This window comes from Cervus canadensis, chromosome 14, assembly GCF_019320065.1.
Source record: "Cervus canadensis isolate Bull #8, Minnesota chromosome 14, ASM1932006v1, whole genome shotgun sequence".
In the NCBI taxonomy this organism is placed as follows: domain Eukaryota; kingdom Metazoa; phylum Chordata; class Mammalia; order Artiodactyla; family Cervidae; genus Cervus; species Cervus canadensis.
Window position 1 is genome coordinate 5,867,224 of NC_057399.1, and position 25,679 is coordinate 5,892,902.

The 25,679-nt window shown below is 45.1% G+C and overlaps 1 protein-coding gene and 1 long non-coding RNA gene across 3 annotated transcripts in view; one reads left to right on the forward strand and one right to left on the reverse strand.

Moving 5' to 3' along the window:
• GALNT7 (polypeptide N-acetylgalactosaminyltransferase 7) overlaps positions 1-3,091 on the reverse strand; it is a 141,576-nt gene extending 138,485 nt beyond the window's left edge. Inside the window, exon 1 of one of the 2 annotated variants that reach the window (XM_043486567.1) lies at positions 2,549-3,091. In XM_043486567.1, the coding sequence (XP_043342502.1) occupies positions 2,549-3,037 (489 nt within the window). In that variant the 5' untranslated portion in view covers positions 3,038-3,091. The remainder of the gene's footprint in view (positions 1-2,548) is intronic. The other variant, XM_043486566.1, reaches the window with a different exon arrangement.
• On the forward strand, positions 1,781-24,953 carry LOC122452849. The gene is made up of 3 exons (XR_006272868.1): positions 1,781-1,915; positions 11,769-11,875; positions 24,370-24,953. It is a non-coding gene; the product is annotated as an uncharacterized LOC122452849 (long non-coding RNA).
• The last annotated feature ends 726 nt before the right edge of the window (positions 24,954-25,679 follow it).

Here is a 25,679-nt window from a genome sequence, read left to right on the forward strand (position 1 = left end):
TTCAGATCCTCAGAGTCTAACTCAAAGGTCATTTCTTCAGATAAGGCTTTCATGCCCAAGCACCACCATTTTGTTACCCGCTTTGGTTTTTTTTTTTTTCCACAGCATGTGGCACAGTTTTTATTTATAGATTTGTGAAGTCTTGATTAATGTGATTTTTGACCCAGTAGCCTACATGATTCAAAAGTGTAGGGGCAAGGAGTATTTCCCTAACAACTAGCACCAGAACATAGGAGATACTCAAAAATGTTTGTTGAATAGATGAAAACTTATCCAACACAGTATGATTTGAATGGTAAGATCACCTTTCACATCATTCACATCAGAGAAACAGCGAGAGGCCCAGAGATGAGAAAGTGAAAAGGAATGTGTTTCTGTTGTCTTGACCATAGGTGACCTGTTTTGCTGGGCAGATCTAAAGGAGGAAGTAGTCCGGGAAAAAGCACCAGGCTGCAGCAGACTTTTGTGCCTGGAACACTGAAAGATTAAGGCAGGAAGCTACATGGGGTGAACCCGCCAGGACCAGCTTGCTAGAGTAGCGGCAGAATTTGTATTTGGTAAATGGGATTATTCCAGACTATCTCAGGTCATTTATCAGAATCCAGAAAGTCCTATAAATGGACCAGCATTAAGGAGAGGCAGATGTTTCACCACGGGTGGAGTATGTGTAATCATAAAGTAAAAGACCAGATGGGGGAAGGGAAACTCAGGAGTCTTCCCTAAGCAAGATGTCCTTGGATAGCTGCATCTCAGAAGCTCTTAGCTTAGTTTTGATTAAAAGGGAGCAGTAGTACATTATTTGCGCTGTTATGACTTATTGGCTGTTATCTTCAACTGCTTAGTTAATATTTACCTGCAAACTTAATAAAGACTTTTGGCTCTTCAGATACATAAAGCAATCTTCTTAATGTTAATTGTTTGAAAGTCTTAAAAAGCTAGCTTTGGTCTTTGGCAAATGGCAGAAATTATACTGGATCCACTGATAAACTAATAGTCAATAAACTGGACCAAAAATTAAGTTATAACCACCCTCTATAGCTATTAAATGAGCTCGTGGCCCAGTCCCTGTATTAGCAGTAATAAAAACATTTCAGTATTTCAGGACCTTGGGGCTGACACTCCATCCCTCCTTTGGAAGATTTTGTCATCTGAACTGCAGGACATTCTGAATATGGCTATTTCTGTCACTCTTTCCTCAGTTTCTCCCCCAGGAAATGGTGTTTAAACGTCTCTAGCTCTGTTAAAGGCCATGTGTGATCAGAAATACTTTCAAACAATTCCAGTATTCCGTCGTCCTTGGTAAGTCATTTTGAAAGCAGAATCATAAAAAGGTCACCATCACTCCACGAGAGCTGAGGGGTTTAAAACCACACATTCAAAAGGAAAACTGGGTACTTTTTATTATCCTTAATTTAAATGACTTTAAGGGAAACCCCTCACCCCTCCAAGACGTTACAGAGATCCCAGTGCCATTAAGTCTTCAAATAGACGCTATAACTTCAGAGTACATCTCAAGAGTAAATCTAACCCCATCACAGGGGCAGGAGCTGATAAGGAAATCTCTTCCTACGATTCTTAGTGTTGAAAGGTGCCTTGTCACAGAACTTCCAGACGCTAACTTTCCAGAAGGAAAGTTAATAAAGGGGACCCCTTGGATGCAATGCAGATGCTGTTTGCAGAAGGCGCTGGAAGCGGCACGTCTCCCACCCCACTCTCGGTCCCCCGCCCCGCCCCGCCCCGCCGCGGCCTGGTCGCCCCCCGCCCCCGGGAAGGAGGGGCGCGGCCGAAACGGGGGGCGCGGTCGGTCAGCGGTCACCTACGTCCCGGGGCGCCGATGGAGCCCCACCGCCGGGGAGCGTCGGGCGGCGGACAGCGCGTCCGGAGGAGCCCCTCGTCGCGGGCGGCGACGGCTCAAGTTAGTTTGGGCGCTCGGCCGCAGCCTGGGGAGGGGCGGGGAAAGGGGTGTTCCGGCCCGACGGGGCGGCCGGGGGAGGGGCTCCGGGAGTGGGGGGGCCCGGGAGTGGGCGAGGGAGGCCGGTTCCCGGCGAGGCCTCGGCGGCTCCTCGTCGCTCTCGGCGCCGGAGCCTAGGGGGCGGCGCTCTTCTCGGGGCCGGGGGCGGGGCGCGCGCTCCCATCCCGGCGGACGGTGGGGGCGCCGAGGGCCGAGCAGCCGGGGGGCGCCCGAGACGCGCGGGGGCGGCGGCTGCCGGACCCCGGGGCCTGGTCCGCACCGGGCGGTGGCGGCGGCCGCGGCCCCCTCGCCTCCATCAGGCCTGCACGGGCCACAGGCCGCAGCCCGGACCAGCCCCGCGTCGGCGGTCCCGGCCCGGCCCTCCTCCGCTCCCGCCCGCGGTCCCCGCACGGAGGGCGGCCGCCGAGCCTCCGCCGCAGCGTGGGGCGGGGAGGCGGGGGCCGGGGTCGGGGGCCCCCCACCCTCCGCGCCACCTGCGGAGCCCGCGCGCGACCCACCGCCCCCGCTCCCGCCAAGCGCGCGAACAAAACAAGTTGCAGGTCGCCGCCGCCGGAGGGGGGCGGGCGGGTCACTCACCCTCATCCTGCTCAGCGGGCTCGGCTCGTCCGGCCGCGGGGACAAGGAGGACCAGAGGACCACCAGCCCCAGGAAGCTGCCCACCACCAGCAAACTGCGTAAGAGGAGCCCGATCTTCAGCCTCATCTTCCTCCGGCGGCGAGAGGCGCACAGCCCGGCGCAGCCGCCGCCGCCACCGCTCTCCCCTCCCCTCCCCTCCCTCCTTCCCCCTCCGCGCTCGCCGCCTCCGCCCGCCCCCGCCGCCCGGCGGCCGCCCTCCCCGCCGCCGATCCGGAACTCCCCTCGCCGGACGGGCCGCCCCTCCCCTCGCTCCCTCCCTCCCCGCCGCCGGGTCTGCAGTCCCCGCTCCGCCGCTGTCCGCTCGACCCCTCCAGGTCCTGCTACCTCGCGGCTGACTAACTTACACTCTTCCCCAGGGCTGTCCTCTGCCTCGGCCCCAACCGCTCGGCACTTAAAAGCTGCCCGGGTCTCCCAACTTTTATTGTCCATTGGGGCCGTAACTCCGGCCTTAACGCCTGTCCCCGCCGCCCCCCGCCGCGTTCCCCCAGCCCCCGCCGCGGGGCCGGCGGGAATGGAACCAGGAAGTCGGGGCTGCAGCCGCTGCCGCAGCTCCACGTGGCTGATTTATAGCCGGGAAGATTTTTTTTTTTTCCTTATTGATCGTTCTCGCTTCTTCGCGCGGCTCCTTAAGGAGGTGGATTTGTAACCGCCAGGCCCGGTGTGATGTGCAAATATCACCGGACCGCAGAAGCCCTCTTGGAAAGCGGACGTGTAGTACGTCGTCGCCCTGTCTGGAGCTAATTAGAAGAAAGCCAACCTGGTGTGAAATCAGCAATACCTTGTTCAAGGGCTCAGTTTTATGTATCCCCAGGACCGAGGATTTGGGGGGAGGGGGGCTTAAAAACAATACTCCACCCTCATCGCTTCCTATTTCAGTCCCGATTTTTGCCACTCATGGAGGTTCCTTGATTTGTGTTTTTTAAAAGCCTTTCTGCCTGAAACTTACATTACCCAGGAAGGGATATTGACAAATGTTTACTCACATGCCCCACCCAGAGGAAATAATTTTTGTGCCCCCTGTCTCTCAGTAAAGATGTCAGTCACCTCACCTCATTGCCGAGTTCACATGATTATGCTATCCTTGTGAGATAGCCTAATGGAAGCTGAACAGTTTGTTTGATACCTTATCCTAAGTTTGGGGATGGTAAAGATGGATCCTTCTTCCTGTTAATAAAACTGTCTCTGTATGTTGATCCTGTGCTTCTTGTAACTAAAAAGAGAAACAAAAGGAAAAAAAAACCAGTCTCTTACCTGCAGGTGCTTTAAAACAAGTATTTTTAAAACAAGGTTGTTTAAATCTCTAGAATGACATAGAGAATTTGAATCATCAGGCTAGATAAAGAATTTGACAGGACCAACTCCACATGCTTCATGACTTGGGTTACAGTACCTAGTACATTGGGGAATTCCATAGATGCCCTCGTGTCAGAATTTCCACACAGTATTTGCACTGAACAACAGGGGGAAATGTAGAATGGGTGACAGCATGTTCAGGTCTGTTCTTGGCTGGATAATTGTGCACAATAAAGCGAGTCAGCCCAGTACATATAGCACCTGGAGTACTGTCAAGGCGTGAATACAAATCATTGTCTGACTCAGCATTTTTATCAACTGCTTAAATCAAAACCAGTTGCTTTTCCTGTAGGACATGGGAGACTTTGCTGAAGACCTTTTTTTTTTTTTTTTTTTTAATGAAAAAGACCTGAAATATTTAATTGATAAAAGTATGAATCGTCTGGGTCATGCAGAAAGTTACCACCCACTCCTGGGTCAATTCAGGTTCGTGTGGGGACCTAAGCATTACCTGTACCCAGGTGACTCTGACCCAGCTCATCTGTGCACCACCTTTGGAGAAACAGTGAAAGGAAGGTGTGCTTGGGGAAAGCTTTATTTAGATCAGAGGTCCTCAGCCTCTGGGATCTAATGCCTGATGATCTGAGGCGGAGCTGATGTCATAATAATAGAAATAGATTGCACAATAAACGTAATGCACTTTAATCATTCCCAAATCATCCTCCCCACCCCAGTCTGTGGAAAAATTGTCTTCCACGAAATCAGTCCCTGGCGCCCAAAAGATTGGGGACCGATGACTTAGATAACTGGAAAGTGGGAACAGGGTCATTTCTAGACCTCACTTGGGCTGTTTACAAATGAGGAGCCTCCATAAAACTGCCTTCCCTAGACAGAATCTGGGCTTGGAGAGGTGACCTTCAAGGGGTCTTACTCCAATCACAAGAGGGAATAATTCCATTTGAAATCAGCAGCTAAGGTCCACCAGGAGTAATGAAACGTTTCATTTGTGCTCTCATTTTCAGTCAGAGGAGACAGTTTTTGATTATTAGGAAAATAGGAATCTTTATTTGTACTGTTATGAGCATAGTCAAGCAGGTGTGCTCACTGAAAGTGGTCCTTATCGCTTGCTAAGGTGAACAGAAGGAGTCTGGGGCAGAAATGGTATTCAGAGAAGACCCTGTCATCCCTGTGTGTTTTGCACAGAGAACTTAAAATATGTGTGAAAGGACACAGAATTAGAAGTTGACCAGTGGGTGTGTAGCTGTGAAAGCCCACAGTTCCTCTGAGCCCTAACAATGTTTAAAAGAAACTCAAAGTATGAAATACATGCCTATTGGCAACATTTGCAGCCAGGCTGCCTCAGCAGAATTGACACAGCTCTGCTTAGAAAATGAGCTGTGTGTTCACAGCTCAGGTCAGGGTCAGTTAACCTCTCTGAACCTAGGGCTCTTATCTGCCCAATAGCGATTACAGAACCACCTTACTACATCATCAAAAGGAGTAATGGAGGTCAAGTACATACGCAAATATAAGTTCAGATAGAGGAACAGGGCAAGTCCTGGTGTGGGGGGGTATAATTCTTTTTTTTTTAATGAATACTGTTGCAATTGTTGTTAAGTCAGTCGTTTCCAACTCTTTTCGATCCTACAGACTGTAGCCTGCTAGGCTGCTCATCCATAGGATTCTCCAGGCTACAGTGGTTTGCCAATTCCTTCTCCAGGGGATCTTCCCGATCCAGGGATCTAACCTGAGGCTCCTATATTGCAGGCAGTTTCTTTACCACTGAGCCACCAGGGAAGCCCAAAGTTATCTTTTACTGCATAGCAAATTACCTTCAAATCTGGGGTTTTGAAACAACAAACTGACTGTTTCACACAGTTCTGAGGGTCAGGAGCCCAGACTGACTCTGAGCACCCCTCCCGGCTGGGCGGCCCCGGCTCAGGGTCTCTCCTGAGGTTGCTGCCTGGCTGTCAGGGGGGCTGCCCTCTTGGCTCAGCTCTGCCTGGAGGCATCTGCCTCCGAGTTCACCCCCAAGGCCTGCAGCAGGCCTCCCTGGCTACTGTGGGACATCTGTCACAGGGCTGCTCCAGACAAGGCCTCAGGCTCCCTCCAGAGGGACTGATAGGGAGGGAAAGGGAGAGAGAAAGACTTCAGGAGCTGCAGTCTGGTGCATTGTGGAAAGGGGCCACGCAAAGGTGTGAATACTAGGAGGCCAGGGGCTTCGGAGGCTTAAGAACAGCGTTGGAAATCAGCATACTCCTTTTTTTCACTTATCATTTGTAGTAATTCACTTACCATTATGCTACACTGAAGTCTTTCAAAAAGAATCCAGGTCTTAAATAATTGCTCATTTCTGATTATCTTGCAAGGAAATACTCTGTATACTCTGTGTACTATCTTCACTTCTTCTAAAATGAAGGTGTTGGACCAAAGAATCTTGAATACCCCTGCCAGTTCTGAAATTCTGAAATTGACCTGTGATGTTAATAGATGGTTGAGACTTTTAAATTTCTATTCTTGTGTGGAATACAACCAAGTCAAATTCTGCCTCTATACTTTTTCCCCCCCCGGCATGGAATACTATTTCTGTAATAAGTTTAAAAAGATGGGTAATTCCTGAGTTGTGCTCATCTGGAATAAAGACTGTTGTCACTGGGCTTCCATTTGATGAGGTTAATGGTCTCCTACAGTGTTGTGAAGGCAGAAATGCTTATTTAAAAGCACTTTTAGATTGAATGACATAGAATACCACCTCTCTGGGAGCTGGGGCTGTTTTCAGACTCCCATGATTCAGAAGGGCTCTTCTGATTCGACCATTTATTTAAGTGGTGAATGAAACACATTCTATCTCCTAACACTCTTGTTTGGAACCCCTTCAGCAGCTTCTCTTTTTGCTCTCAGAATGAAGCCCAAACCTCCCAATTTACTCCAAAGACTGTAGCAAGCCCGCCTCTGCTACATCCACAGCCTTAGGTGGCCTGCAAGTCCTCTGTCCCAACCTAAACTACAGCTGCGTTGACTTTCTCCCGTTTCTGAAACAAGTCAAGTTCTCTCGCTCTTTTTTTTTTTTCTTTTTCTGGGATCATAATGACAATGCAGTTATTCCCTTACTCAGAATACTCTCTTAGTTTCAAAACCAACTATCTCCTACCAAACTCCCAAGCATCCTTCAGAATCAGTTTATACATCTGTTCTTCCAGAATGCTCCAGTTCTCTTCAGACCCCAGCCCTTGCCGCACGCTCTCCAATCCGCCATCCACATTTGGTCATGGCGTGTAGGGCTTGGCCTTAACATTGCTCGCCCAGTGGTCTGTCACCCCCATCAGGCCTTGTCACCTGGGGTTGTCTCCCAGATTTATGCAGTGCCTGACACACAGGAGCTGCTGTGCTGGGAGCCAGGAAGTGAAAGCAAATTCCCACATGCTTTGTTTCGCAAGTTCACTCTGTTTTAAGCAAATTTGGAATCATTGTGTGATAAAAGATATGCTGCATATAAGTATGGGAGTAGAAAATATCCTTGTTAGAAAGTAACTGAAGAAAAGGTGAACTTTCTGGGCATCAGCAAGATGCAGTATGACCTTGCGTGCATGCTAAGACACTTCAGCTGTTTCCAACTCTTTGCAATCCCATGGGCTGTAGCCCACCAGGCTCTCCATGCCATGGGATTCTCCAGGCAAGATACAGGTTGCCATGCCTTTCTCTAGGGGCTCTTCCCTACTCAGGGATCAAACATGAGTCTCTTGCATCTCCATTGGCAGGTGGGTTCTTTATCACTAGCACCACCTGGGAATCCCTGCACTATGACATAATTGGGAAGTAAAAGATTTTGAATTAGCAGTTATCTGCTCCCTCTCCAGCCTCTAATTCTCAGATCTTTCAAGGTAATCTCTCTGCATAATCTCTCTGCAGTCTATACCTCAGTTTCTTTATTTGTGTGCAATTTGTATGCAAGGACAGCAAGGAGATCAAACCAGCCAACCCTAAAGGAAATCAGTCCTGAATATTCATTGGAAGGACTCTTGCTGAAGCCAAAACTCCAATACTTTGACTACCTGATACGAAGAGCCCACTCAATGCTGGGAAAGACTGAAGGCAAAAGGTGAAGGGGCCGGCAGAGGATGAGATGGTTAGATAGCATCACCAACTCAATGGACATATATTTGAGCAAATTCCGGGAGATAGCGGAGTACATGGGAGCCTGGCATACTGCAGTCCATGGGGTCACAAAGAGTCGAAACAACTTCGCAGCGGAACAACAGCAGCTCCTCTGAAATGTCTGAAAAGGCTTCTTGCACAGTCCATTGTTGAAAATAACATAATTATTTTTATAACTAATAACAAATATATCAGGTACTTCTGTCACTAAAAAATAAAAATCTTAGAAACTAAAGCTACACACTGCCCCCTGCTTCACCTCAGCTATGAAGTTCTTTACTTGTTTTCCCTAACCTTTATGAGTTTCAGTGTGTTTGTACAACTTAATGTGTATAGAGGTGGGAGTGCTTTAATCATTTTGAATTAGCAGATCTTAAAAGGCGATACCATGTAAGTGTTTTGTGAAAGTATTTTAGAGGTAGGTGGCTATGCCCTTATGTAGGGGCAGGGGAAGGAGGGTTCATTGTTCTACATTTTTATCTGACCACAATGAGTGCTGTAATTCCTAGATAATAAACCGAAACTACCTATCTGCTCAACAATTGGAAAGTTTATACTCACAAACTGTTGTACTACCTTGACAAATTTCAGTTTTGAAGACTTTTTCCATGTCATTTAACCACACTCTGCCGAGAACTTGAATTTTTCTTCCGTGAATTTCATACCTTAATTTCATGAAATTTTAATCCTTGAAGGGAAATTAGAAATGTGACTAGACAAGTCTCTCACTTTATGTATGACAGGTGGGTTCTCTGTGCCTCTCACTGACAGGGTTTCTTTCTGCTCCACCTCTGGTGTGTCACAGTCATGCTTTGACAAATTAGCAGTAAAGTCGTCCATCCGTATCTGAGGGAGAGTGGTTTCAGGACCCCTGGGACCAAAATCCAAAGATGCTCGAGTCCCTTATGTGAAATGGTGTATATTTACATATAACCTCTACACGTGCATGTATAGTTCTATCCAACTCCTTGCGACCCCGTGAGCTGTAGCCCACCAGGCTCCTCCACCGATGGGATTTCCCAGGCAAGAATACCGGAGTGGGTTGCCATTTCTTCCTCCAGGGGATTTTCCTGACACAGGGATCGAACCCAGGTCTCCTGCATCTCCTTCCTTGGCAGGCAGATTCTTTACCACTGAGCCGCCTGGGAAGCCCAACCTCTGTACATCTTCCTTTATGTTTTAAGTCATCTCGAGATTGCTTGTAATACGTAATAGTGTAAATGCTATGTAAATAGTTGTAAATACATTGTAAATGCTATTTAAACACGTCCCATTAACTAGACAAATTCAAGTTTTGCTTTTTGGAAACTTCTGGAATTTTTCTCCTGAATATTTTCAGAATGCAGAGCCAACGGCCAGTCATATTACCAAGACAGAGCCTGGTTTGTCCTGAAGGTATCAGGTCTCCATATTAATGAACTGAGATTCTGGGCGATGCAGTTTGCCTAATCCCTCTGGCCGGGCCACAATGGATGTAGCTGGATAAACAGGGTCTCTGCAGAGACATGAAGACGTATGGACCAGGAGAAAGACACCCAGGAGGGAGGGGGACATTCTCCTGCTCGTCCAACCTGCAGCCCCAAAGGCACTTGATGGGAACAACAAAGAAGCGCTTTGCACCCTCTTCTGAATGGTTTTGATTGGTTACAATAAGATTGGCCTGTTTTTAGTAATGGACTATGCTTAGAAGCCATTTCATACCCTGCAGAGGAGATAAGCAAAGTTGCATACAAATGAAATTGAGGTGGAGGCTCGGTATACGCAGAGTGGTACCCTAAATGATCCCGGAATTAGAGGCTGGATTGACTGTTGGTGTGTTTGTGTGCGTGCACACTTAGTTGCTCACTCCGGTCTGACTCTTTGTGACCCCATGGACTGTAGCCCACCAGGCTTCTCTGTCTATGGGATTTTCCAGGTAAGAATACTGGAGTGACTTGTCATTTCCTTCTTCAGGGGATCTTCCTGACCCAGGGATTGATCCCACATCTCCTGCATTGGCATATGGACTCTTTACCACTGAGTCATCAGGAAAGCCTGGATTGAGAGTAGATATCTGGTAGTTATAAGCCTTATGTTTTCCAATGATGCCATTCCCCACCTTGCTGATGCCCAGAAATTTCATCCTTTTAGTTATTCTCTAACAACAATAAACAGGAGATTTTCTCTTTATTTAAAAGTGTGTCTCTGCGTTAATGACTACTTGGAAAGCCACCCCGGGAGATGTGGACCCAGAGTGCTGATCTTCACAAGAGCTCAAAATACTGTCATTTAGAACTTTGGTCATATAATTTTTCACTTGTCGGGGTACATGGCTTGCATGGGTGTTATTGTGGTGAAAGTGAAGTGAAAGTGTTAGTTGCTCAGTCGTGTCCTACTCTTTGCGATCCCATGGACTATAGCCTGCCAGGCTCTGTCCATGGGATTCTCCAGGCAAGAATACTGGAGTGGATTGCCAGTCCCTTTTCCAGGGGATCTTCCCGACCCAGGGATTGAACCTGGGTTTCCCTCATTTCGGGCAGAATCTTTACCATCTGAGCTGCTAGGCCTGTATGTAAACTGAGTGAAGTATGGCATTCTTGTAGTTATTAATCAGGGACAATGCTAAATAGATCTTTTTGCAGGAAAAAATACTGTCTTTTAGATCAGTTCAGTTCAGTTCAGTCACTCATTGGTGTCCGGCTCTTTGTGACCCCATGGAATGCAGCATGGCCAGGCTTCCATGTCCATCACCAACTCCTGGAGCTTACTCAAACTCATGTCCATCGCGTCAGTGATGCCATCCAATCATCTCATCTGCCATCTTCTCCTCCCACCTTCAATCTTTTCCAGTGTCAGGGTCTTTTCCAATGAGTTGGTTCTTCACATCAGGTGGCCAAAGTATTGGAGTTTCAGCTTCAGCATCAGTCCTTCCAGTGAATATTCAGGACTCATTTCCTTTAGGATTGACTGGTTGGATCTCCTTGCAGTCCAAGGGACTCTCAAGAGTCTTCTCCAACACCACAGTTCAAAAGCATCAATTCTTTGGTGATCAGCTTTCTTTTTAGTCCAACTCTCACATCCATACATGACTACTGGAAAAACCATAGCTTTGACTAGACGGACCTTTGTTGGCAAAGTAGTGTCTCTGATTTTTAATATGCTATCTAGATCAGTTGTAGCTTTTCTTCTAAGGAACAAGTGTCTTTTAATTTCATGATTGCAGTCACCATCTGCAGTATTCTGGAGCCCCCCAAAATAAATGCTGTCTCTGTTTCCATTGTTTCCCCATCTATTTGCCATGAAGTGATGGGACTGGATGCCATGATCCTAGTTTTCTGAATGTTGAGATTTAAGCCAACTTTTTCACTCTCCTCTTTCACGTTCATCAAGAAGCTTTTTAGTTCTTCTTCGCTTTCTGCCATAAGGGTGGTGTCATCTGCGTATCTGAGGTTATTGATATTTCTCCCGGCAATCTTGATTCCAGCTTGTGCTTCATCCAGTCCAGCATTTCACATGATGTCTTTTAGATAGTTGTATCTTTTGGCATATTGCAAGGAGTTTTGAAATTTGAATTTGAATTCCATTTCTTGTGGGTGGGAGGAATGGTCTTTGAGAACTTGGTCTTAGGAATGGCTTCCATTTCTGAAACTATGTAAAAAAGATTTTTAACAAACTAAATCACTTTTTATGGTCTTTTATTGTATTTTTATAGCTATTTCTATTCATTCGACAGTTTTTGGAGCCTGTACCATGTGCTTGGCATTCTTCTAGACTATGGGATACAGCAGCAAACCAGAGGAGCAGATATCCTAGTGGTCATGGTGTCGGACAATAAACAAGGTATATAAATTGTTACATATTGCTATGAAACACTGGTATACCGCTTAAGTGCCAAGTATTATCTTAAGAGCGTATAAGAATAACTCATTTAGTTAAGTGGTATGCGTGTGTATGTGTGCTCAGTCATGTCTGACTCTTTGTGACTTCGTGGACTGTAGCCCACCAGGCTCCTCTATCCATGGGATTCTCCAGGCAAGAATCCTGGAGTGAGTAGCCATTCCCTTTTCCAGGGGATCTTCCTGAGCCAGGAATTGAACCGGCATCTCTTGTGTCTCCCGCATTGGCGGGCGCAACCAATGCACCTTTACTATTACCCGTTAAGTGGTACAGTAGAAGATAAAATGCTGTGGAAAGAAATGAAGGGAAATGGGATTTGAAATGTGGACAGGAGTAAGGGAAGTTTTCAGTTTTAAAGAGTCTAAGACAGTCTCATTGAGGAGATAATATCTGGACAAGACCTGAAGGGCTGAGGGCTGAGGGAAAAAGACAGTGGATGCCTGAGTGGAGGTGGCTTCAGGCTGAAAGGGCAATAGGTTACAGAGACCCTGAGGCAAGAACATTCCTGCTTGTTTTGGAAAAAACAAGGAAGGAAGGAGAGCTTTGGCTGAGAAAGTGAGGGAGAGCATTAGGATCTAAGTGACGACTGTGGCTTTAGTTTAGAGTGAGATGGGGGGCCCTCAACCATGCCAAGGGGTGGCCTGGCCTAACCCATATCCATGTGGAATCACAGTATCTGTTTCTGGGATTGGTAAGGGAAGGAACGGAAACTCAACATTCAAAAAACTAAGATCATGGCATCCGGTCCCATCACTTCATGGCAAATAGAAGGGGAAAAATGGAAATAGTGGCAGATTTTCTTTTCTTGGGTTCCAGAATCACTTCACATGGTGACTGCTATGAAATTAAAAGATGCTTGCTCCTGGGAAGAAAAGCTATGACAAACTTAGCATATTAAAAAGCAGAGCCATCACTTTTCCAACAAAGGTCAGTATAGTCTAGGCTATGGTTTTTCCAGCAGTCATGTATAGATGTGAGAGTTGGACCATAAACAAGGCTGAGCACCAAAGGCTTGATGCTTTCAAACTGTGGTGCTAGAGAAGACTCTTGAGAGTCCCTTGGACTGCAGGGAGATCAAACCAGTCCATCATTAAGGAAATCAGTCCTGAATATTCATTGGAAGGACTGATGCTGATGCTGAAGCTGCTATTTTGACTACCTGTTGTGAAGAGCTGACTCATTGAAAAAGATCTTGATGCTGGGAAAGATTGAGGGCAGGAGGAGAAGGGGGTAGCAGAGGATGCGATGGTTGGATGGCATGACTGACTCAATGGACATGAGTTGGAGCAAACGCCACGAGATAGTGAAGGACAGGGAAGCCTGGCGTGTTGCACTTCATGGGGTCACAAAGAATTGGACATGACTCAGCAGCTGAACAACAGCCACAACAAGGAAAGGAACAAAGATAAAAGCAAGGACCAGTTAGGTAAGGCTAATTTAAAGATCCAGACAGGGGCTTATGGTAGCCTCATGGACGAGAATTCCGATTGTGGGGGTGGTTAAAATAGGTCAGATTATGAACGTATTTTGATTATTCTTCAGCTATTATGGTTCCAAATCATTGAAGTCGTGCTGCTTCCAGGCTCTCTGTGAGTAGTTAAATTAATAACCTGTAAAACAAACTCTTTAAAGGCTCTGGCAGCACCCATTATTTAAAGGAACTCTGTAAGCCATTACTCGGCAGTCTGGTTTAGGTTTTCATGTGTCCAGTATGTCTTCAAGCAGGACTACCTGTGCTTGGAGATAGAATCTCCCACATAACAATGGCAGTTTAGGTGCAGGGCCAAATGAGCTGATGAAAACAACTGAAAATACCATGTGGAATACCTTTACTATCTTTCTATAAACATGTCCGTGGGTAACAAGAAAATCAAGAATCCTAAGGTCAAAGACTGAGCACACAAGTTAAGCTGAGGGGAGAAACCAGCTTTTGCCTTAGGGCTTTAACCAAAACCTAAGGTGCCTGAGTGGGTTTCCCAGGTGATTCATTGGTAAAGAATCTGCAGGTGATGCAGGAGACGAAGGTTAGATTCCTGGGTCAGGAAGATCCCCTGGAAGAGGAAACCCAATCCAGTATCTTTGCCTCAGAAATCCCAAGGACAGAGGAGTCTGGAGGGCTGCAGTCCATGGGGTCGCAAAAGAGTCGGACATGACTGAGTGACTGAACATAAACACACACATAGTACATATATTATTGCTTTAATTATTTTTCATTAAAATGATATACTTTTATGAAGTTAAGCTTAGCTTTGTACAAAACAATGATACCAGTAATATCACAGGACTGTGGTATTACTTTTTCTACACTTATTAAGAGTAATACATAATTATTGGAATTAAAAAATTCATGTTCTACTTAGTTATCTCTTTTATCCCCAACTTTACTACACTTTAGAAATAACTGACTTATTATATGCCATATTTGTCTAGTTAATGTTTTAAGTTTAAGCTTCTGTGAACAATATGGGCTTTATTCATCTGACAGAGTATCTAGTTTTATGAATTGTGATCTAATTTTGTGATTTGTGTTCATAAATAGCTGAACATAAAATGAATGTTTGTTAGGTACTATATATAAGTTAATTTACTTTTATTTTATTTATTGGAAAACTTTTACTGGGGTTAACTTATTTTTTTAATGATTTGTTCTAAAACAGTGAATACTCCTTCCTCACACCCATCCCATTGATGGGATCGCACTGATATGACATAAAATGTTCCTACGGCAAAACAAAATAAGTTAGTTAATATATGGAAAATTTTTTTTAAGATTGGAATTTTTTGGTTTACAAGTATCTTACCTGAGTAAAATACAGAGATAGCTACTGTCTTGAGGTGATATTAACAATTCTGTTGCCAGAGATGATAAGTGACAACAAAAACTGGCCCTTAATTTCACACTTTGGATGCAGATTTCTTTTTGAATGATAAAATATACAAACTTTGGGTTTTGTGACTCAAATAAAAATACGGAGAGAATTGTAAAATCTACATCTGGGGAAATTCTCAGGATAGAGACCTGTTTGGGATGATTTATGTGTTGTCTGAAAGCAAAGGTGTGGTTTCTTGGTTGTTCCTGGCTTTGTGGCTATTAAGTCTTTTTAAAGAGCTAAGTGTTAAGAGGTGGAAACTAGGAAGACAGGATGAAGTCAGCAAAATAAAACTGAGGTCCATAGCCAAGGGGATGACATAATAGGCTCCATTAGATAGGTTAAGGTAAAATATCCACAAGATTTTCTTTTCCTGCATTTTAAAAACAAAACACTTTGGCCACCTGATATGAAGAGCTGACTCCTTGGAAAATACTCTGATGCTGGGAAAGACTGAGGGCAGGAGGAGAAGGAGGTGGCAGAGGATGAGATGGTTGGATGGCATCATTGACTCAATGGACATGAGTTTGAGCAAATTCCTGGAGATAGTGAAGAACAGGGAAGCCTGGCGTGCTGCAGTCCCAAAGAGCGACTGAACAACAAACAACAACAACAAAAAGAAAACAGAAATCTTTAGCACAAATCCTATCTACAGAGACTGGGCAGTTTTGAGGACAGGAGCTGACTGATGAACACTCACACTCATGGTGGGGCGCGGACTCGGAATAAGCCCTTTCCTGAGTACCTACAACCACAGACACATTGGCTGAGCTGTGTGTCGTTCTTACCAATTAGATGTGACTGAGCTTCCATTACCTGTACTGTCCCATCATGAGATTTAGCCATCAGGTAGATTTTAATTATTGAACCAAGACGTGAGTAATTAGGAAGGAGGAAGCCTAAGAAGAAACACCAGTTCTTCTGCATTGACCTACAGGTCAGGAACTGGGAGGTGCTTTTGATTTGTTGTTGTTGTTGTTTGACATTGAAAAAGAAATATTCTTGGAACTTCCCTGATGGTCCAGTGGCTCAGACTCTGAGTTCCCAATGCACGGGGCCTGGGTTCAATCCTTGGTTGGAGAACTAAGGTCCCACATGCTGCAACTAAGACCCGGCCCAGCCAAGTAAATAAATAAAAAGAAATATTCTTACATCTACAAGATAAACAGCAAGAAAATCAAGGAATGAAATACTTCTGATCAAAAGCCTATAGTCAGTGTCCCCCATGCTTGAGCCCTAACCCCACCACTGGGGGCTCCAGGGACCCTGTCTCCTGTCCTCTAAGAGTATCTCATCTTTCCTGTTCTCAGGGTATGATTTAAACAGCCTGTTTCACATGTTACTCTAAATCACCTCGTCTTTTTGGAAATTGGATCCAAATGATCAATAATAAATGGTGACTTTGGCCTCACTTTTGACTGACTTCATTAGGCTTTAGATGGGAATCACAGGGACCCACAAATGTACATTTCAGTTGTCCTGGCGCCGAGCGATAATGGCTGGAGTTCATAAATAAAATAAGAGCAACGATTTTGTCTTGCCTGCACTCTGGGGAAACAGCAGACAGACGCCCACTCTGGCTGGGAGCTGGAGGACTCAGGGCAGGCAGGGCAGCCCTGAGGCAGAGTTGCTGGACAGTCCTCGTCCTGCCCTGATGGAAAGACTGCTGTTTGATGGTTGGTCTTGGCAACCATGTTGCATGCTTAACAGTCATCTTCAAGGGACCAAGGAATCTCTGCTCTATATATTATAGTACAAGAGTCTCTGTGCGAACTATTAAAATAAGTTCTTTTACCTTCTTTGTTAGAAGACGGGGACCGAGGTCAAAGTAACTGACCTGAGAACACCGTGTGCATGCATGCTCAGCCACTCAGTCGTGTCCGGCTCTTTTGCGACCCCCTGGACTGTAGCCCACCAGGGTCCTCTGTCCATGGGATTTCCCGGGCAAGAATACTGGAGTGGGTTGCCATTTCCTCCTCCAGGGCATCTTCCTGACCCCGGGATCAAACCTGAGTCTCTTGCATTAACAGGCAGATTCTTTACCACTGAGGCACCTGGGAAGCCCAACCTGAGAAAACACCACACTGGAAATAGGATTTGAACCCATTTCTACAAACGCCCAGTCTAGCATTTCATTTACTTCGAGGCAGCTCCAATGTCACGCTGAAGACTTGACTCATTTGTTCCATTTAATGAAGTCATTGTAAACCGAGTGCAGGTGCTGGAGACACAAGACTGGGCAAGATGGAAAATCCTCAGCTTCCACAGAGCTTGGAGGCCCCGAGGGGAGCTGGACAGTCAGTTATGTGATGTGTGTCACCGTGAGACACAGTTCAGATTCAGGACACGATGCAATGGCGGCACCTCACACTGCCTAGTCCAGGGGGTCACAGAGGGCCTCCTGGAAGAAGTGGCCTTGGAGAGAAGGCTGAGACCGACGGGGCAGTCACAGAGGTGGGTGAGGGGGGAGAACGCACAGACTGAAGTCCCTACGGCTGCTGTGAGTGGTCCCCACTGGGCAATGGCTAAACTGAGGATTTCAGAAATAGTGTTTCTTTTTTTTTTTTAATGTAGGACCATTTTCAGAGTCTCCATTGAATTTGTTACAATAGTGTTTCTATTTTGTTTGGGTTTTTTGGTTGTGTGGCATATGGGATCTTAGCTCCCCGACCAGGGATCGAACCTGCACCCCCAGCACTGGAAGGTGAAGTTGTAAGTACTGGAACACCAGGGAAGCCCCTAGAGATAATCTTACAGGCAGCAGGAGAGGGAGGAAAACAGACTCTACAGAGTGAGGACCGAGAGCCACAGAGAGCCCAGAGTCCACAAGGTTTAGCTGAGAGCCCCTCCCCTTCTGTTACTACATAATGTTGTTCAGTCAACAAGTCATGTCCGACTCTTTGCAGCCCCATGGAATGCAGCACGCCAGGCTTCCCTGTCCCTCACCATCTCCTGGAGTTTGCCCAAGTTCATATCCATTGAATTGGTGATGCCATCCAACCATCTCATCCTCTGTTGCCCTCTTCTCCTCCTGCCTTCAGTCTTTCCCAGCATCAGGGTCTTTTCCAGTGAGCTGGCTCTTCACACCAGGTGGCCAAAGTATTGGAGCTTCAGCTTCAGCATCAGTTGTTCCAGTGAGTATTCAGGGTTGATTTCCTTTAGGATTGACTGGTTTGATCTCCTTGGTACCCAAGGGACTTTCAAGAGTCTTCTCCAGCACCACAATTCGAAAGCATCTAGTCTTCAGTGCTCTGCCTTCTTTATGGTCCAACCCTCACATCTGTGCATGACTACTGGAAAAACCATAGCTTTGACTATATGGACCTTTGTTGGCAAAGTGATGTCTTTGCTTTTTAATACACTGTCTAGGTTTGTCATAGCTTTCCTGCCAAGAAGCAATCGTCTTCTTAGATAATGTTAAGAACGCACATATGTTTATTTTCCTAAAAGTAGACTAAAGGAAGAGCAGCCAACTTTCTCCTTCAGTTTAGTCAGCTTATGTCCCTCGGATTGCGGCCTCACTCACGGGTGTGTGACGGCGGTGCTCAGTGCTACTGCAGACTCAGTGGCAAGTAAATGTGTCCTGGTGTCTGCTTACCCACGTGCTCACGGACAGCATCTGATGGGGAGCCAGGACAGAGCACACGGCAGCAGCCGGGCCTGTCTACAGACAGCTATTAGGTGGACTATTTAAAGTTTGGACAAATAACCAAGTTGATCTCAGGATTACCTCTGAGAGTAAGGGGGTTTGGGTTTTTGATTTCTTTTTTTTAAGATTAAGAGCAAATTTTATTTTTATGCCACCAAGTTACTTTTTGCTTAAAAATTGGGGCACACACCATATGTCAGCCATTACACTAGGGACTCGAATTAAGGACCTTGCCCCTGGCCTCTGGGGATCTGCAGTGCAGGGGGTGGAGCTGAAGACATTGGAATAGAGTGTCACCGTGGGTTGTGCTCCAGAAAAGGAGCTACAGTAACAGGGGTGACTTTGTGAACCTGTGGGGGTGACCCCTCACAGGGCAAATGAGACCTTGCCTTTCCCACACTTTTCTGTTGACACAGTTCTAAATAAGATGGTTGAAATCCAACACATTTCTGTTTCCTTTGAAAATTTTCCGAATCAGAAAAGGAGCAGGTAGCAAATTGACTCCAGAAATGAAACTGTTTTCATCACAAGGAGACAATTTTCCAAGTGATTAAACACTTTTCCATCAGCACCGATCAGAGAACATCAACCAGTGGACTAGGCTCTGGAAACCTTGATAAGAATGTCAGGTTTGCTTTCTTTGAAAAAAGAAAAAAAGAAAATCTATTCACAGTATTAAAAGCATTTATATAACTTTCTTCTTACATGCTATGCACAGATTTTCATATCTCAACATGGAAAAGATTGTGGTTGTATTTGAAACATGAAGGTGAAGTCACTCAGTCATGTCCAACTCTTTGCAACCCCATGTGCTGTAGTCTACCAGGCTTCTCCGTCCATGGGGTTTTCCAGTCAAGAATACTGGAGTGGGTTGCCATTTCATTCTCCAGGAGAGCTTCCCGGCCCAGGGATTGAACCCCGGTCTCCCGCTGTAGGCAGACGCTTTACCATCTGAGCCACCAGGGAAGTCATTTGAAACATGTAAGGACATAATAAACCTCACCATTCACATTGATTTCATCACTTTATTCATGCAACATGTGTTGAGTGATTGTGCCGAACCGGAGACACAGAGTCCTACAATTGCAGGACTGATAGGTCCTGCTTTTCCAGGAGCTTACAGCCTGGAAAATCCGAATGGAATGGTTAATTGTTACAGAAAGTGTTTCTTTTCCTTGGCTGTTCTTCTCACTACTACCTTTAATTAAAAATTTAAGAGTCTATTTTATAACTATTTTCAAATATTCCTTTTTCCTTTTAGAGTTGTGTGAAAGCACTCTTTTTTGGGTACCTGTCATTTGCTTTATGCCATACATAATGTCTGACATTATGAACATGTCAACAGATCAAGAGATTCACTGCCTTGATTCACCCTAGTTGATGCCTTCTGTTCAAAAGGAAAGGAACAGAGGAAGGAAGGAAAGAAGATGCTAATGAGCACAGCTATCCATGAAGCTCCTTATGAATGCTATATGATAAAAAAACATTGAAGCAGAAAATTAAAGGAGCAGAAATTTGGGAGCACAGGAAGGGGGAAAAGTAATAGGTAGAATTATACACCAAATCAGAGTTATTTTCAATCAGTTGAGAAAATAGGAGGTTAATACTCCATCAATTCAGTCTAAGAGAAATCCTCAATTACCTACACCAAGGATTGAGAAAGTCTTAAATCAGATATGTTAGCAAGAGGAAGTAACTTAGTACAATTCCTGAATTCAACATTACATAAAATTTCAGCCACCAATTGCTCTTGTGAAATCTACCAAATGACTTGAACTATGTCTCTGGCCTAGAAAGGAGCCAATTTAATAAATTATTGCAAAGGAATGATGTTTGAAATCATGAGTCATTGGAAGCTTAATAACAAAAGCAAGTCAGTCAAGGGGGAAAATAGCTGAAGTCTGTTGAATCTGAGGTTTTAACTTTTATTTTGCTGCTTTAATTTTGAAATCTCAGCATTAGAAATCAGAATTTTTCATTTCCTTTCTCTGTTCTTCAGTCTCAAGAGACAGTTTATTGAATTCATTGTATTATATATGAACATTTTAAAGTGCAGATTGTTTTACTTTATAGGTTTTTAAAAATGTTGATTGCACCGATAAAAAGTGCTGTGAATAAGAATTTGCACCTGCATACAAGCAGGCATTTATTTATTTAGTTATTTTAATTTATTTAGTTTACTTTACAATATTATATTGGTTTTGCCATACATTGACTTGAATCTGCTATGAGTGTACATGTATTCCCTATTCTGAACCCCCCTCCCTCCTCCCTCCCCATCCCATCCCTCTGGGTCATCCCAGTGCACCAGCCCCGAGCACCCTGTCTCATGCATCGAACCTGGACTGGTGATTCGTTTCACATATGATAATGTACATGTTTCAATGCCGTTCGCTCATATCATCCCACCCTCGCCTTCTCCCACAGAGTCCAAAAGACTGTTCAATACATCTGTGTCTCTTTTGCTGTCTCGCATACAGGGTTATTGTTACCTTCTTTCTAAATTCCATATATATGCATTAGTATACTGTATTGGTGTTTTTCTTTCTGACTTACTCTTTCTCACTTCACTCTGTATAATAGGCTCCAGTTTCATCCATCTCATCAGAACTGATTCAAATGTATTCTTTTTAATGGCTGAGTAATATTCCATTGTGTATATGTACCACAGCATTCTTATCCATTCATCTGCTGATGGGCATCTAGGTTGCTTCCATGTCCTGGCTATTATAAACAGTGCTGTGATGAACACTGGGGTACATGTGTCTCTTTCAGATCTGGTTTCCTCAGTGTGTATGCCCAGGAGTGGGACTGCTGGGTCATATGGCAGCTCTATTTCCAGTTTTTTAAGGAATCTCCACACTGTTCTCCATAGTGGCTGTACTAGTTTGCATTCCCACCAACAGTGTAAGAGGGTTCCCTTTTCTCCACACCCTCTCCAGCATTTATTGACAAGCAGGCATTTAAAACAACTCTCCATCATTTTAAATATGTTGGGCTTCCCTGATAGCTCAGTTGGTAATGAATCCACCTCCAATACAGGAGACTCCGGTTCGATTCCTGGGTTGGGAAGATCCCCTGGAGAAGAGAAAAGCTACCCACTCCAGTATTCTGGCCTGGAGAATTCCATTGACTGTATAGTCCATGGGATCACAAAGAGTTGGACATGACTGAGTGACTTTCACTTTCTCATACTTTAGGATCAGCTAGTTAAAAGAGGAACTTTTACCACTTAAGTAAATGTGCATTTACTGATCCCCAGGAGTGTGAGCGCTGCCATTTAAGAGCAGCACAGCCTCATGCAGCTACTCACAACAGCTCCAGACTAGTCCTCAGTCTGCATTTAGACCTACCATCTGCCGTTCAGTTCAGAGCTCATTGGGTAGTAAAGTCCCTTCTCATTTCTATCAATTCAAAGAATAGCTGTTTCAAAGCATAAAGTACATAAAGCACAATTGCACTCATCTCACACGCTAGCAAAGTAATGCTCAAAATTCTCCAAGCCAGGTTTCAACAGTGCTTGAACCGTGAACTTCCAGATGTTCAAGCTGATTTATAAAAGGCAGAGGAACCAGAGATCAAATTGCCAATATCCACTGTGTCATTGAAAAAGCAAGAGTGTTCCAGGAAAACATCTACTTCTGCTTTATTGACTACACCAAAGCTTTTGACTGTGTAGATCACAACAAACTGGAAAATTCTTCAAGAGATGGGAATACCAGACCACCTTACCTGCCTCCTGAAAAATCTGTATGCAGGTCAAGAGGCAACAGTTAGAACTGGACATGAAACAACTGACTAGTTCCATATCCAGAAAGGAGTAAGTCAACGCTGTATACTGTCACCCTGCTTATTTAACTTATATGCAGAGTGCATCATGAGAAATGCTGGACTGGATGAAGCACAAGCTGGAAACAAGATTGCTGGGAGAAATATCAATAACCTCAGATATGCAGATGACACCACCCTTATGGCAGAAAGTGAAGAAGAACTAAAGAGCCTCTTGAAAATGAAAGAGGAGAGTGAAAAAGTTAGCTTAAAACTCAGCATTCAGAAAACTAATATCATGGCATCTAATATCATCACTTCATGGTAAATAGATCGGGAAGCAATGGAAACAGTGGCAGACTTTATTTTTGGGGGCTCCTAAATCACTGCAGATGGTGAGTGCAGCCATGAAATTAAAACACACTTGCTCCTTGGAAGAAAAGCTATGACCGACCTAGACAGCATATTAAAAATCAGAGATATTAATTTGCCAACAAAGGTCCTTTTAGTCAAAGCCATGGTTTTTCCAGTAGTCATGTATGGATGTGAGTTGGACTATAAAGAAAGCAGAGTGCAGAAGAATTGATGCTTCTGAATTGTGGTGTTAGAGAAGACTCTTGAGAGTCCCTTGGACTGCAAGGAGATCCAACCAGTCCATCCTAAAGCAAATCAGTCCTGAATATTCATTGGAAGGACTGATGCTGAAGCTGAAGCTCCAGTACTTTGGCCACCTGATACAAAGAACTGACTCATTGGAAAAGACCCTGATGCTGGGAAAGATTGAAGGAAGGAGGAGAAGGGGTCGACAGAAGAAGAGATGGTTGGATGGCATCACTGACGCCATGGACATGAGTTTGAGTAGGCTCTGGGTGTTGGTGATGGATAGGGAAGCCTGGCGGGCTGCAGTCCATGGGGTTGCAAGAGTCCGACACGACTGAGCGACTGAACTGAACTGAAGAATAGCTGTTTCAAAGGATAAAGTACATGAGGACTTCCCTGATGGCCCAGTGGTTAAGAATCGCAGTTAAGAATCTGCGAATCCACTACACAGGGCACAAGCTTGATCTCTGGCCGGGGACCTAAAATCCTGCATGCCCCGCAAGGTACAGCCAAAAAATACATAAAAAGCATAACCGTACAAGACAATGATAGATTGGAGGACTGAACGCTAGAGTTTTGCACAGGGGGTTTCAACAGAACACACATCCTCATGCCCCAGGAGAGCCTTGGGCTGCTTCGCGGGAACCATGGAGTGTTCACCAAATTCCGCCCCCTTCTTCCCAGAAACACATCCTCAGTACATTTTCTGGTTGCACCTGCTGGGGCCATGTGACTGAGTTCTGGCCAATAGAAGTTGCAGTACACCACTTGGAGGCGTGACTGCTAGTCCTCCTGGTGCCCAGTTCTCCAGATTCTGCCTTTTCCTTTGACCCACAGATGCACAGAATTCAGGGAAGCTGGGGTCCAGGGATGGAAGAGACCCTCTGAGGGCGAGTACGGAAGACCTCCCCCCTTCCCCGCCTGCCCCCTCCACCTGCATCGTGACCCGAGCAAGAGCTTAGGCTCTGTTGCATTACACGCCTGAGGTTGGGGTCGTCATAGGAGTTAATCCGTGGTGAATAATACAGGTGTAAAGGGAGACGGTGGGCAGGAGGAAGAGAAACCAAATATCCTTGCTTTGCAGTTGGCCACCGTTGCCACGTTATTCTGTGTGGACGGGAATATAGCAAGAATCAGAACCACACGACATAAAAAATTTACTAAGCCGCTATATGAAGGTTCAAAGGTTACTAAATACCTTGCAACCCTCCACTATTTATTACCAGCAAGTTCTGCAAATCTGCGTCACCTTTCCCCAGACGTGGAGTTGCTGCCTTGCCCTTGGGAACCAGGTGTTCACCTCTGCCCTCCACATTTCCCCTATGATTGTATAGCTTCATTAGCCTTCATTCCTTTTCCAAGCTGTTAAAATCATTTTTTATTTTTCATAAGTTGTTGATAGCCGCCTCTTTGAAATTAATGAATTTGCATGGGGAGGAAGATAGACTCAATTATTTCGGCATGAATATAAAAGCCAGTTTTTTTTAACTGAATTTTGTTCTTGTTAAAAATTAATATTTTCTCTTGTGTTTTATTTTTTTTTCTACCAGATATTGCGGTGTGTTATAATGGTCTAGTCAAAACCAGAACAGTGATGATGCCACAATAGAACAATGGCTTGAAATAGAAGACCCCAAAGCATGTCAGAAGCATAACAGAATACCCAAAAGTCTATGTAAAAGCCACTCTTCTGTGTACTGTTTTCACATATTTAGGGATATTTCTGAAACTTTATTTGAGTCAGCATCTCCTGTTCCCTATATTTGTGTTTTTCTTTCCCCGTCTTTTCTGTATTCTTTTTAAAAAATAATATAATGTGACAGCAGAGCTTCTGAAACGGCTTCCAGTCTTTCCTGCTCCCTAGTTCTCTTCCCCTGCTAACCACCCCGTCCCCCGTCCCCTCCCACTCTGTACCAGGGTCGGTCACTGTGGCCCTAGAACACAGCACGAGTGATGGCATGTCCTTGAGTTTTAGTCCGAGACATGGTTTCCATCTCAGGGGCTCACGCATTTTCTCTCTTGGCTCCCTCCCTCCTGGGAAGCGGGCCATCGCAGTCCCATGAGAGGACACTCAGGAGGGGCCCCTGGGACGAGGAATGAAGCCCGCAGCCAGCGAGAACCCACCGCTGCCGACAAACAGATAAGCAGGCTGGGGAGGGGGTCTTCCCACAGCTGAGACTTCAAGTGACCCCGGGGTGCCACCCAGAGTCCTGAGTTTCAGAAACCGTGTGAGATGACGAATGTTTGTTGTTTCATACTACCCTGGTAAGTTTTGGGGCAATTTGTTCCAGGGGTCCCCAGCCTCCAGGATCTAATGCCTGATGATCTGAGGTAGAGCTGCTGCTGCTAAGTCGCTTCAGTCGTGTCTGACTGTGATGTGATAATAATAGAAATAAAGTGCATGATAAATGTAATGCGCTTGAATCATCCCAAAACTATTCTCCCCACCTGAGTCCGTCAAAAAACTGTCTTTCACAAAACTGACACCTGATGCTAAAAAGACTGGGCACTGCTGTTACATAATAGGTAAGAAAAAGACATACCACATAAAATCAATAAAACCAATACCGGTCAATGATGAGTAAACGACAGGATTTGGCAAGTTTTGACGCTTCTGTTTCATCTTAATTGTCTTCCTAGAAATTAATCCCTTTGAGTAAACATGTGGTTACCAACAGGACATTAGAAAAATTAACATTTAGCTTTGGGAAGTAAAATGTAACTAAAGGATTATTTTCCATTTTATTAATCTCATTAAACAGTATTGCAGTGCATTTGTTTCTGTGAAAAAACATGATACCACTCTTTGGGAAAAAAGCTACTTCAAATTAGTCTTAAAACTGTTGCTTCTTTTTAGCAA